The sequence below is a fragment of the Marmota monax genome, unplaced genomic scaffold (assembly GCF_021218885.2).
Source record: "Marmota monax isolate L192 unplaced genomic scaffold, Marmota_monax_Labrador192_F-V1.1 WCK01_AAM20220418_F8-fsc00004, whole genome shotgun sequence".
Lineage (NCBI taxonomy): Eukaryota > Metazoa > Chordata > Mammalia > Rodentia > Sciuridae > Marmota > Marmota monax.
The window spans coordinates 19,175,288-19,189,304 of record NW_026692881.1 but is presented as its reverse complement, the minus strand read 5'-3'; the positions used below and the strand labels follow the sequence as shown (position 1 = coordinate 19,189,304).

General features: G+C 42.9%; 2 protein-coding genes across 2 annotated transcripts in view; one reads left to right on the top strand and one right to left on the bottom strand.

The window, feature by feature from the left end:
- Positions 1-547: 547 nt before the first annotated feature.
- Positions 548-13,246, bottom strand: Ina (internexin neuronal intermediate filament protein alpha). The gene is made up of 3 exons (XM_046450241.2): positions 12,098-13,246; positions 4,882-5,006; positions 548-2,597 (listed from the first exon to the last, which is right to left on the bottom strand). The coding sequence occupies exons 1-3, from the start codon at positions 13,160-13,162 to the stop codon at positions 2,288-2,290; spliced, it is 1,500 nt and encodes a 499-aa protein (XP_046306197.1). The 5' UTR covers positions 13,163-13,246; the 3' UTR covers positions 548-2,287.
- Positions 13,029-14,017, top strand: part of Nt5c2 (5'-nucleotidase, cytosolic II) — a 143,925-nt gene continuing 142,936 nt past the window's right edge. Inside the window, exon 1 of the mRNA XM_058581279.1 lies at positions 13,029-13,220. The gene's annotated coding sequence lies outside the window, so the exon portion shown is untranslated. The remainder of the gene's footprint in view (positions 13,221-14,017) is intronic.

The window sequence follows — 14,017 nt, the reverse complement described above, 5'->3', positions numbered from 1 at the left end:
CACTATAATCAGATGACCAAGGTCCAAATCCCAGCTCTGCTGCTTACTGTGTGACATCAAACAAGGGCCTTAACCTCGGCATTCTGATGTTCGTTTGTAAAATAAACATACACTAAAAAGTAGGTATGTAGTTTAGATAATTATGTTTACTGCCTAGGACTATGTCTGAATAAGAAAATGCTGAATAAATTTTAGCTATTTCTAACACATCTAAGTCTCAGGATACAGAGGATCTCATCTAATGAATCTGAATCATCTTGAGGATCATTAATTTACAAGTAGGCTTCCCACTCACTCTTGGACCCACTTTGTTCTGTTGTCAATAACAGTTGATATCTTCCCTTCCCCTCCCCTCTCTGCCTTATGATTTTAAACATTTTTCACGTTACCTATAGTTCTCCTTAATAATTTATCAAATCTGTAAAACACTCATTATTATTAAGGTCTTTCATAAATGAGTTCATGGCAATCAGAGACTCACTGAATGACGCAAATTAGGGCCAGCCTCCCTCTGAACCAAAACAGTGCTTCTCTCTGTGCAATAGAAACCACAGAACACAAATTGTGTTGGTGGGATTCATGTGACTTTTAATTTATTATTTTACTAATGTCTTACAGCAAATGTGAGGAATAAAGATAGGGATAGGAAGAAAAGTGTCTTTTGAGTTCCTTGAGCTATTGAAGCATGTGCTAGAATAAGGAAGTTCAGTAAACGCATCATGTCCTTGTCACCACAGAGCTCATAATGGAGCTGTGGAACAGGGACAGGGGCAGCTGTAGCTTTGTTGGAAGTAAGCGCTGAGAGTCCTGCATCAAACTTGGCACATGTGGCAGACAGGGCAATGCAGATGCTACATAGTCAGGCAGATGAAAAACTGACCCTCCAGACTACAGTCCAGGAAGTGAGAAGCGATGTGCACACCACTCTGGGGTCTGAGTGTCTCTGCCTTTCCAGCAGGGAAGGGACACCTGCCAACCATGCAGCAGTGAGGCAACTGTGGGGGAAGACTCTTAGAAAAAAAGAGAATGATTTCTTTTTTATGTTTGCTGGTGATGCTGATTGACCAGAAGTGAGATTGTTATTGTTTTTTAACTTTTGGGCAATAGCATTGTGTCCTGGTGATAAAATATCCTCTACTTAGCATTCTTAAAAGGCATAGGAGAGTGAAAGCAAGGCCTCTTTAGGACCTAGACTAGTGAGAAGGGGAACACATGGATTCTAAGGATAAGGGCACAAAAAAGCTAGTTCTATACCACACAGTCTGACACAGATGAGACCTTGGCTTTTTCCATTCTTAGAATACCCACCTCTTTTAACATCCTACTACATCTAAGGTCAGCTTAATCACAGCTTGGGAAAACTATTACTGTATTTCTAAAGTTAAGGTGAAAGCTACATTCTTAATAAAGTGTTTTTTTTTTCCCCTAATTAAATGGATTTGAATAAGTTCAAAGTCTAACATCTAGAGATTATTTCCATTATTTTGCTTGTTGGGGGGAACCATTAAAATTCATCACTGCCATTTTTTTTTAACCTACAGAAAGTACATGAAATGGACAAGGTAAGTTATTACACAAATCACAGAAATGGTCGACATGCATCTAATTTTATCCATTGAGCAAAAGAGACCTAAAAGGGGGTAAGTTCTTTTGAGAAAAACCTAAATGTATTCAAAAGGGAAACATACTACACTAGACCTATTTTTTTTCTTTTCTTTTTTTTCCTGGATGGAGGAAAAGGATATGTGGATTTGAAGGGAGTAGGGAAGAAAGTGTCCATTAAATACCTATCATTTGTGACTTAGTTCTGTCAGAGTGGAATTGGGTGTGGACCATTGGTTTATGCAGTGATGTGCACCACCATTTGGCAGTGATCTTATATTTTAGGAACCTAGAGTAAGATAATATAGCTGGGTACTGGCTTACTGGCTGGGTATAGTAAATATATATGGGGTTTGCTTTTAGCTCACAGCAAATGATGATGATCACAGATTTAGCACCTTAGTTTGTACTTCCTCTGCACCTGAATCATCTATCACTGTGAAGCCTGAGCTTTAGGTGAGAAAGCTGTATTCTTAGATAATTCCTTGTGATTGCTCCAGGACTGCAGTTTACTCCAATCTAAGGGCTAGTTTTCCTATTAGAGAAAGTATTCAACACTAAATAGGATTGAAGCCTTGAAGACATTATGTAGTGGTGACAGGTGTTACGGTTCAGGTATAAGCTGTTTAACAAGTCAAATAGATATTATTCCCTCTTAAGCATTAACTTTTTTTAAGCAACATAATTATATGTTTTGGCTTGAAATGGTGCTTTCTTCTATATTTGACTTCTCCATTTTCTTAGTAGATATTACTGTTTCCTCCAATATTTCTTCAAAACTTTCTCCTATCTGGGAGGTTTTCTTAGAGGCAACCTTAGAAGCCTCCTCCTCCTCTTCCTCTTTCTTAAGTGACAGCCCAGTGGATGAGACTTTGGAGGTTGTAGAACTGAGAATTCTAGGAGGAAGCAGATAACTTGGATTGGGAGGTGGATTCAGCCCTGAAACACTTAATCCACTGGAGCTAAATCTTGTCTCTTCACCTTCCAGCAGTTTCCTGTAAATCCAAGAGAAAAACTCTCAGAAATCAACTTGCATTTTTTTTTTTTTTTATGAAATCAAATTTCCAGTCCTATTTACTTTAGAGAGACTTTAAAGGACATTGCAATTTTGCAATTTCTTCATGGGATTGAGACCAATAATATTGTATTTCAAGGCTCAAAGAGTTGGAGATTTCTACATAGCATTTGTACATACACATACACATATACATGAACATCTTAGCATTAGCTGTCTTTAAAACATCATCAAGGGGTTGAGGTTGTGGCTCAGCGGTACAGCGCTCCCCCAGCACGGGCGAGGCCCTGGGTTCAATCCTCAGCACCACATAAAAATAAATAAATTAGGGGCTGGGATTGTGGCTCAGCGGTAGAGCGCTCGCCTAGCACCTAAGCACCACACAAAAATAAAGGCATTGTGTTGTGTCCATCTACACCTAAAAAAAAAAAAAAAAAAAATATATATATATATATATATATATATTTAAAATTAATTAATTAATTAAAGATTGTGTCCAACTACAATTAGAAAATAAATATTAAAAAAATAAATAACAAAATAAAACTTTGTCAAAAGGAAACCTATCAGCTAGGCATGGTGGTGCATGCCTATAATCTCAGTGGTTCAGGAGGCTGAGGCAGGAGGATCAAGAGTTCAAAGCCAGCCTCAACAACTTACTGAGGCCCTAGGCAACTCAGAGAGACCCTTTCTCTAAATAAAATACAAAATAGGGCTGGGGATATGGCTCAGTGGTTAAGCACCCGTGGGTTCAATTCAATCCTCAGTACTAAGAAAAAAAAGGGAACCTATCCTATTTGTAAATATGTTCCTGAAGGAGAACTTACAACCCACCTTGGCCACCTCACACCCATTTTTTTTTTAAGCAATTAGAGTCTTCAAAGCTTTAGAGAGAAGTAATTTTCCTAGTTTAACACTTTTACTGCAACAGATAAGGAGGTGAGAAGTCCACAAAGGAAGGAGGAGAACTGCCTAATTCAGCCTGAACTTGACATCTGTACTTTCTTAATGCATAAAGGTACAAAGTGATAGTCCCAGGTATGCAGAAAGAATTGCTTTAGCCCAGGAACTCAAGGCCAGCCTCAGAAACATAGTGAGACCCCCATCTCAAAACCAAAAATACCAAAAAAAAAAAAAAAAAAAAGTACAAAGGGAATGGGACCAGCAATAATAACAGAATAAATGACATTATTCAGACACCAAATTTTTTTTCAGCGTGGCATGAACAGCATCATTAAAGAGAGGCCCTGCTGGGTGCAGCTGTGTAGCTCAGGAGGCTGAGGCAGGAGGATCACAAGTTCAAAGCCAGCTTCAGTAACTTAGTGAGGCCCTAAACAACAGCAAGACCCCATCTCAAAATAAAAAGATTGGGGAATGGGGCTCAGTGGTAAAGTGCCTTTGGGTTCAATCCCCAGTACTGGAAAAAAAAAAAAAAAAACGGGGAGAGATCCCAATACCTTGCTTCCCTGAAAACCAGAAACACAAGCTGCTATCCAATACTCTTGGAGCTTTATTTTGAAGTAGAATACAGAGTAAGAAAAAGAGAAAAATGTCCAGACAGATCTGAGGTCAGCTGTGCCATTTACCAAAGCCATGGCTTTGAGCAAGTCACACAGTATGTGGTTGCCTTGATACCTAGGAAAATTTTATGAAGTATCAATATAGTGCCAGGCACATGGTAGTCATTCTGAAAATGGTACTTGCAATTACTTTTTTTGGGGGGCTGTATTAAGGATTAACTTACCGCCTTCTACATATTAGACAAATCCTCTACTACTGAGCATATCCCCAGCATACCTCAAACTTGTGATCCTCCTGCCTCAGCCTCCCAGGCAACCTGGATTACATGTATAATCCCACCATGCCTATCACCATGCTTGGCTTATAATTACCTTTTTTTTTTTTAAAGGTAATGTTCACTTGAATAGGAATACAGGGAGAAACGTTGCCTTTTAGGGCTTTCTGTGTATATAAATTCTATTTTTAAATTTAGAATCTGATGGATTTTTATTTCTGTATACCTCCATTATCCCCTTAAACCCTTGGCAGAGGTATGAAGAATATTCTAAGACTAGTAAGGTAAAGCTGGGATGTACATCCAGGTAGAGGGACAAGGAGCTTAGTTTGCCTGGAAGAAGCCAGTGATGTCCCTTTTCATCCTCCTCCGCTGATCAGAAACCACAGAGACTAGAACCACTTATTTGTGTAGCATTGCCCCTAGGTAAGTATGAGCTTTGCTTGGGTGAGCATGCCCTCTGAAGTACCTGTAAGCTGCTATCTCAATGTCAAGGGCCATTTTGACATTGAGCAAGTCCTGGTATTCCCGAAGGTGGCGTGCCATCTCACTCTTGGTATTCCTCAGATCATTCTCCAGCTGTCCAATGCTATCCTGAAAAGTAACATATCCAAAATATTTAGGGCACAGTTGCTGAAATTCATTGAAATTTCCTGAAGGCAAAGGATTCTCCACCCCCACTACACATTAAAGCCATCTAAGCCACGTATAAAATACTCACATACAGATGTGTCTTTCAGCCCAGATTCTGACTCATTTATTCTGGGGTGGGACTCAAGCATTTGCATTTTTTCATAGAGGCTTTCAAGAGATTCAGATGCATGGTGAGGTTTAGGAACTTCTACCCTGAGGCACATGGTACTGAAATAATTTTTTAAAAAAAATATTTATCATCCCTCCATTGCTTGTTGTACTGGTGCTGAGTAACTCCACTATTCATTTCCTTTTCAAAACATGAAGCATCAGGTTAGGAGCTTAGATTCAGGACATTCCAACTGTGTAAAGCACAGAAAGAACAGCCCTCCTTCTCTGCTACCACTCCATGCCTTTGCTTGTCTTGATGGTTTCCTGGAAGTCTGCTACTCAATGACTACTGAAAACTCCTCAGCATGACCTACGTTCTTCCTTTTGCTCCCTGGCTTTTCTTTTGTTCATTGAACATACCAAGTTCATTGCTGTTTCAGGCCCTTTAGGCCTGCAATTTCTTCTGCCTAGAGAGCCATATGTTGGATCTTTACCAATATCTTATGTAAGATTCAGCTCAAAGTTTATCTCCTTAGATAGTTCTTCCTTTGCATTCAATTTAAGTACCCTCCCTTTACCAATCCAGCACATTATCTGACCTCCAGCCAGGGTAGCTCCTAGGCCATGCAGAAACTATGGGCAAATTACAAATATGTACCTTAAAAAGGAGGACAAATTAGAAAAAACTTGAAAGTGGCATCCTGCTTTTCACTCTTCTTATAGGAAATTATCTTGTTTACCAACATCAGTGGTTCTACCTATTAGATGTCAGAGGCACACACCCTCCATCCCAGTTGTGACAACCAAAAATGTAATTAACATGGTGACTGGGATCTTTTCTATCTAGTTCATCCCTAGAAACTCAGATCCTAGCATAAATACAATGTAAATGCTCAATGAGTGATAGATGAATGAATGAATGATGCTATGTAAGTACTTTTAAAAAAATTTCTGTAGTTGTAGATGAACAGAATGCCTTTATTTTGTTTGTTTATTTTTATGCGGTACTGAGGATCGAACCCAGTTCCTCACGCATGCTAGGCAAGTGCTCTGCCACTGAGCTACAGTCCCAACCCCATTACTTCTTAAGACCTGAAAAGATGTGATCAAATAGGCCATTAATTCAGCTCCAACTCTGTTGACAGGAAAAACACAGTGATTTTATTTCATAAAAATAATAGAGTTATTTGTATGAAATAGGGACGCAGATGAACAAGTCAGAAACTTCAAGAAAGCCAGTATTGAAGTGGATGATGAAGCAATGATGAAGGGCAGAACTGATCCGTCAGGGGGGTACAAACTTCCAAACCAAGAGAATTTGTAAAAAGAGTTAAAAATCCATGCTACCCACATGTTATATAACTATTAACAGGTATACTGCAAAAGAGAATCTCAACTGACTGATGGGTATAGAACAAAGAATGTTAGATAAGCAGTGGGGGAAATTCAGATAACACTGGACAACGATGCAAGCAAGTCTGCTAGTGATGCATTAGGAGTAAGAATAGCTATTACTATAACAATGGAGAAAGAAGTCTAGGGTGAGGAAAAAAGGAGAAGGGGGGGAACGAGGACAGGAAAAAAGGAGAAGGGGGGAACGAGGACATTATTATTATGCAAAAGAGCAAGAGAAATGCATTATGAGGAAAAGATGAAGATTTCAGTGGGATCTTTGGCCTACATGTTTGCCCTGGCACTAACATTCAGTGTTAGTTTTCTACATTTTAGTTTCTTCTAACCTTCCATTTCTGCACTTGGCAAATTGTGAATTTTTTTTAAACAGGGAAAATTACAGTGTTTACTCTTTTCCAAGTTGTTCCAAGAGTCAAGATTCTAGTTTAATCCATCTTACATTAACACATGAGGAGTCTATTACTTGTTAAGTTAGATAATACTCATTAGAATAGCATGGCACATAATAGTCAATGCTAGTGATTTTTGTTATTGTTAATAACACATCATGTGACCTTACTATTTTGATGATATGGACAAATTATCATGATTTGTCCCTACAATCTCTTGGGTAATGAAGAAATGAATATAATAGTATACAATATTAATGTATAACAAACTGTACTTTTGGAGAGTGGTTGCATATCTCTTAAAGCATCAAGTTTTTTTTAAAAAATAACAATTTTCAATAGAAACCTTTCTAAAGTGGCTTATACCACTCACAAATAAGATAGTAAACATAATGCAACCTTCTTGGCAATTAAGCATCATGAAAACAATCATTTTTCTATAATTCTGTAATGTCTTTTAGGTATCTCAAGCTATTTCTACCCTAAACAACCCCAAAGATCAGTATTTGAACTCAAATTGCTGCTTATTGGTTTTCTTTGTCCTCAAAGACACCCTGATCTGCTAGCTACTCATTTTTGACAATGCCTGACAACAGTGGTCACCCTTCTCTATCCTGCTGCAGGTTTGAAACCCAAATACAGAAGCATTTTAGAATCACATAAAGAATGATTAGGCTGAGGGTATCAAAGAAGTCAGTTTCATAAAATGTGATGTGGAGATGCTATTTTGTCTTATCAGGTTAATGAGGTCTTTTTTTAAAAAAAAATTGTTAAATAGTTGTGTTTTCTAAATGAAAGATTGCTGGGGAGCTAAGTTGTAGATGGATGAGATTTCTGGAATTTTTTAAAAAATATTTATTTATTAGTTTTAGGTGGATACAATATCTTTATTTTATATTTATATGGTGCTAAGGAACCCTGTACCTCACGCATGCTAGGTGAGCACTCTACCACTGAGCCACAACCCCAGCCCAGAGATTTCAGGAAGTTTTATGTTATACATTTCACACATCTATTTTGTGGATCAGAATGGACAAAAAGCACAAGTTGGCTTCTTCATGAAGAGGCTAACTGCTGACCATTAATGGCTCATGAACGTGTAGCCCCCTTTGTTTGCACTCTCCTCCCCACACCAGTCTGTGTCTTGCATTGCCCTTCAAAAGCCCTGCCAAGATGGCCTCCAGCTCGAAATCTGAGCAGAATGCTGCAGTCTACCCCCTCCCCCAACCACGCAGCTGCTGCTGGCTTAGCCCGAGGGACCCAGAGGCACACCCTATTCCAGCTGAGGTCTCTTTCCACAGTAGCTTAGACAACTGAAGAGCATCTGGCCCAAGGCTGGAAGGATGCAGGTTGGAGGAGGAAAAAGAATGAGCCACACTAGCATCTGCAGTGAAGAGAGACAGTGCAGTGGATTTCATCACTTTTGGGGGCCCCTCAGCCAGATGATTAGCAGTGAATGCAGCACAGTCTGATTGAAAGGGATCATCCAGAGTTATTGTTCTGCATAATCAATTTAGGTGGTAAGAGAGGAATTTTTTTTTTTTTTTTTTTTTTTAAATATTTATTTTTTAGTTTTCGGCGGACACAACATCTTTGTTGGTATGTGGTGCTGAGGATCGAACCTGGGCCGCGCGCATGCCAGGCGAGCGCGCTACCGCTTGAGCCACATCCCCGGCCATAAGAGAGGAATTTTAAATGTGGTCCACCCATGATGTACTATCATTCCTTATTCTCACTCTTTGCTTCAGCTACGTCTTTCTCTTTGTCTTTCTTCTACCACATTTTAAAATCCTGTATTATAAGTAATCTCTTTAAGTTAGTTTACTGGAATATGCGGTTTTGGTGAGTGCACTCCAAAACTAGTTTGAGGACCAATCCTTTCAGTAAAAGGATGCAGCCCTTTTAGTGAAAATGTTTATTTCTTGGCCCGCTGGGAACCACTGACTCCATATGTTTGGGAGTGGGCCCAAGGATCTTTCTAAAAGGCTTTCTGTGTTAGACAATAGTAGGGTCATCTAGATATCCTGTGCAAAAAGCAACAGAAATTACAGCTTTTTTTAAAGCTCCTACTTGACCTTGGTGAGTCACTAGATTTAGGAACTACTGGTTTAAATATTTTTGTAAAGGAGATATCATGGTGGTCCAGATGACAGTAACAGTGAAACAGCTTTTTAAAAAAGACCAAATATACCTTTCTTTTTCCTTGAATTCCAATTTAAGAAATAGATCTATCAAACTATAGATTTATATGCAGCCACTGTCACCTCCATCTCCCTGGGGCCAGACCCTTCCTGCTATTTAATTAGGCTATACTCCAATCTCATATTGGAGAGAAGAAAGCAGACTTGGCTGTTCTCCCTGGAGAGCATTAACCAGCAGTGATCCTGATTGTTCAGCAAGGTCTTTCAAGGAAAGCTTTGGCTTTCTAAGACTGGTCATAATTCAGGTCTGGGACCCCGAGTACCCTCTAGGAGTGTTTTTATACACAACTGGGACTTTAATGGTAGTGAAGCACAACTGGGACTTTAATGGTAGTGAAGCAACCATGCAGGGATCAAAATTACCCTGTCAAAAATGAACAGGCCTTACACTTTCCATGCAAAGGGTGGCTGCATTTGGCTTTTGAAGACAATGGCCCTAGCTTTTTCTAATCTCTTCTGCCTGGTTCAGACTCTCATCCACTATTGAGTACTTATTTTGTCACCTTGAATCATTTTTTACCCTTTCAAAAGTGTAATAAGTTTTCTCTCCTCAAATAGGCTATCAGCTCTTTGGGGCAAAGAAAACTTGACTTTAATGGGGCCTTCCTGTGTCCCTGAGAGGGTTACCAAGCTTGCAAAGGAAAGTGGGTCTACTACCAATATCTGTAGCAGAAGAGAACAGCTTCTCATTACTGCAGTGAAAGGGGGTGGGGTGGGGTGGGGTGAGAGGGCAGGAAAACAATGGCTGGATCTTACTATGGAAGAGGGAGGCTTTTCACCTTGGTCAGTACTAAGACTGACAGAGAGAACAGTCAGAAGCTTTAGGACTTCTGGATATGTAGGTTAAACTGTGAGCCCCACCCCAACCTTAAATCTCAAAGGGTAGGAAATAGCTCTGTTGTCTGAACTCCTCTTCCACACCTATGGGTGGGTCCACTGAGTCTCTGAAGACTACAGCTGTCAGGAACAGCAGTGCAGAGCTGCAGATGCTGCAATTTCTGTTGTTTTTTGTTTCTCGCACACCAGGTCTGATGATTCTACTATTGTCTAACATAGAAAGCCTTTTAGAGCAATTAAGCCAGAAAACACTAGCACTGCCTCCTGAATGTAGGGGCTAAAGCAAGCAAACAGAGTACCTGGCAAAGCCTAAGTCAGCTGACAGTTTGGGCTGTTAGCCTTTTTGTACAAATACTTCTTTCCAGAAGACCACCTAGTTTAACCTTTGAGGCTTCTGGAAGAAAACATGAAGTCTCACGAGTCTGATTAATTCACATCATGGCGGCGGGTGGGTTGGGGGGCACATAGTGAAAAGTTCCTGTTACACATTTGAAACAGAATTGAAGTATTTGAGTAAAACTATAATACGAAGCTAACCAAACAGTCCAGGCTGGCTTTCTTCTTTTATCAAAAGGAGTTCTTTGTAATGAATAGCAACTACCTGTACATCAATAATTCTTTAACTTCTTACTAAAAATAGTACTTTTAGGATATCATGCTTTTTCTCAATTCTACTTTATTAATGTTCCCAGACCCTATTAATCTTATCAAATGTAATGTATTCTAACTAGATTATTTCAAGTTTCCAAATTGTGGACATTCTATTCCAAGAACTCTTCATTGTACCTTGAGAATGAGCCACATTATTTTGTTCTTTTCTATATTTTTCATTTGCCCTGCATCCTGCCTATGCCCTTTGTAGCCATAAACCTAGAATGTCCTGTGTAGTAAAACTGAAGATGCAGTGGTCTTTGTTGGAAGGAAAGGGCCAATCAATACCTTCACAAGCGCTTATAGGGCAGGAGATGGAAAAAAAAAAAATGTCGCCTATAACAAAGAAACCATCTCTGTGGTTTAGACGCAAAATTGTTAAGGTAATGATAATTTTCAAGTGGGACCTCACAGCTACTGAGGAGATTTTTTTTAAGTGCCTAGCCATCCATGAAAGTAAAATTTGATGTTGTCCACGAGGTGACCTTTGATTGCAGGTAACCAACACTGGTTTGTTGGTATTGAAAAAAAATAAAAAGAAAGAAATCAAAGCAGTTAATTGCCTAGAGATTCATAACTGGGACACGGGATAGGAGAGACATTGTTTCTAAGATGGGAGGAACAGGAGATCAGCACCATGGACAGCGCCCTAGCCTTTTTTTTTTCTTTCCGTCTGTTAAGTGGTGTAAAGCTTTCTTTCTTTTTTTTTTTTTTTTAAAAATATTTATTGTTTAGATTTTGGCGGACACAACATCTTTGTTTGTATGTGGTGCTGAGGATCGAACCCAGGCTGCATGCATGCCAGGCGAGCGCGCTACCACTTGAGCCACATCCCCAGCCCGTAAAGCTTTCTTTAGTAGCGAATGTCATCAATAGGTCGACTCAAAACAGTGGGGCGGGGTGTGGGGGAAGGGTAGAGCGGGGTTACTAGCTCAATCACAATCCAGTTCCTCCGTCCCCAATCCGTACTCCTTTGAGGGCAAGAGTCATGAAAATGGGATGGGTCCCTTCCCAGTTGCCAACACTAACTGAAACACACAAAAAGAATAAAAGAATTAAACAAACAATAAAAGAAGCTGAGGCACAGTCGGGCCCATGGAGAATCTGTTACCTGCCTCTCTTCTACTCTGGAAAGGAGACTGTCCTCCAGGTCGCCAGTATGTATGTGTCCACTTGCTGACGGAAAGGCATGGTTGGATTTTTCGAACTCCAAAGAAGTTTAAGGGCTTCTTTGTTAGAAGGGCCGGGACAGGAACATAATTGAGGGGCTGGGAAGAGAGCTACCTAACAGTTCACAGTGGAGCTTTTTGTTTGCCAGTGCCTCCAGTCGAGGCTCTTCTCTCCACTCCCTTACACTCCCTTGTTTACTATGGCCCCCATTTTACGGGAAGTGCAGGTATGCACGGGAGAGGACAGGTTTTCTCTCCCTCTGCAGCGCTCCGGCCCTTACCTGGTAGCCGGCCACCTCCGCACTGTGCCGCTCCTCCAACTCCAGGATCTGCCTCTCCAAGGATTCATTGGCCCCGCGCAGGCCTTCGATCTCGATGGTGCGTGCCTGTAGCTGGCGCCGATACTCGTGGATCTCCTCGCGACTGGCTCGAATGGCTTCGGTGCTGCGCGCCGCCTGCTCGTTCAGGTTGGCGAACTTGGACTTGTACCACTCCTCGGCTGACTGCAGGTTCTTAGCGGCCAGGGACTCATATTGGGCGCGGATCTCCCTCAGCGCTGAACTCAGGTCTGGTTTGGCCACAGCCACGTCCACCTCAGCCGCGGCCTGCGACGATGCCTGCAGCGTGGCTAGCAGTTCAGCTACCTCTTCATCGTGCACCTGGCGCACGAAGGCCAGCTCGTCCAGCAGCGACTCCACCTTCTTTTCCAAGTCCAGGCGGGCCAGAGTGGCGCCGTCCACGTCGCGCTGCTGTGCCTTCAGGGCGCGTTCGGCGCCTTCGCGCCCGCGGCTCTCTTCTTCGCAGCGCGCCCGCAATCGCTGCACCTCTTCGGCCAGGCCGTCGCGCTCCAGCAGGGCCTGCGCGCGCGCCGAGCTTGCCTCCTCCAGCTGCGCGCGCAGGTCGCGCAGCTCGCGCTGGAAGAGCTCTCCCACGCGCGACGGCTCGGCGTGGCGTTGCCGCAGCGCAGCCAACTCGGCCTCCAGCGCGCGGTTCTGTGTCTCCAGCTGGTGCACCTTCTCGATGAACACCGCGAAGCGGTCGTTGAGGCCCTGCAGCTGCTCCTTCTCGTTGGTGCGGATGATCTTGTACTCGTTGGTGCGCGCTGCCGCCTGGCTTAAGTCCAGCCCGTCGGACGCCGGCAGCCGGCGGTAGGCCAGGCCCAAGCCAAGCGACGAGGCCGAGGAGCAGGCGGCCGAGGAGGCCACATTGCAGCGGGACAGTGATTGCGAGCGGAAGCTGCCCGCGCCGCCAGTCCCAGAGAGACGCCCAGACAGGCGAGAGCTGTCCCCGAACACCTTGCGGTAGGAGGAGGCGGAGCACAGGTAATGCTCCGAACCGAAGCTCATGGTGCCAGGATCAGGGCCTGGAGAGCGGCTGCAGCTGAAGCTACTGAGGACGCTAAAGGTGCGGCAGGCTGGGCGCAGCGGGGCGGTGTGCACCGGGTTTTAAGGCGCGGGGGCTGGGACAACGCGTTGGGGGCGGAGCTCCTGCTTCGGGTCCGGCCTGGAGAGGGAAGGGGGGCATCCGGGAGCGGGGGCGGGGAAGCGCAGTGACTACCGCAGCTGCGCGTGCGAGCAACCTTGGGTGCCCAGGCTGGGCCATCTGCGTAGGAGCCGCCTTAAGATTTCCGCGCCTCAGGGAGAATCGACTGCTTTGGAAGTGCCTGGAGCCAAGAGTGGCCAAACGACCCGGTTTTCTCAGCCAGAAACCACACAGCTCTGTCACTTTTCCAAACCCAGGCCTCTCTTCACCCTTTAACCAACTGGGGGAGTAGGTTTTCTGAGAGGTGTCCCCCATATCTATGTCTACCCCTGAGTTCCCATGGATGGAATCTTTTTTCTCCAGTAAGAGTGGGAGCCTGAAGGATGAGGCGTTGTCCCCTCTCAGGTGTCTTAGATCTTCCAGGGGAAAAAGTGGGCCTACGTCAGAAAGCATCCCTTCAGCTCTTCAGCTTCCAGGGGGAAGATGGGGAAGGGAGAGCAGATCGATAAAGAACGTGAGCCCAAGTTTCAGAGAGTGGAGAGAAGAGGAGGTAGAGTCAGAAAGGGGCCAGGCCTGGAAAAGAAGAAAGCGCTGGGAATTACTGGGCTTCTTTGGTAGGGCTCTAACACGGAACTGGACCACAGGCTGGTGTAAAGGGATAGCAGACTTGTTTTTGTTTTATAAGTTATTACATGTTTTTAAAAAATATTTATTTTTTA

What these genes read in the sequence shown, in the direction of transcription:
- Ina (XM_046450241.2), bottom strand. Translation starts at nt 13,162, where the DNA reads ATGAGCTTCGGTTCGGAGCATTACCTGTGCTCCGCCTCCTCCTACCGC. An exon ending in CGGAGGTGGCCGGCTACCAG is followed by an intron (nt 5,007 to 12,097) that starts GTAAGGGCCGGA and finishes GTTACTTTTCAG; the next exon opens with GATAGCATTGGACAGCTGGA. An exon ending in ATTGAGATAGCAGCTTACAG is followed by an intron (nt 2,598 to 4,881) that starts GTACTTCAGAGG and finishes TTGGATTTACAG; the next exon opens with GAAACTGCTGGAAGGTGAAG.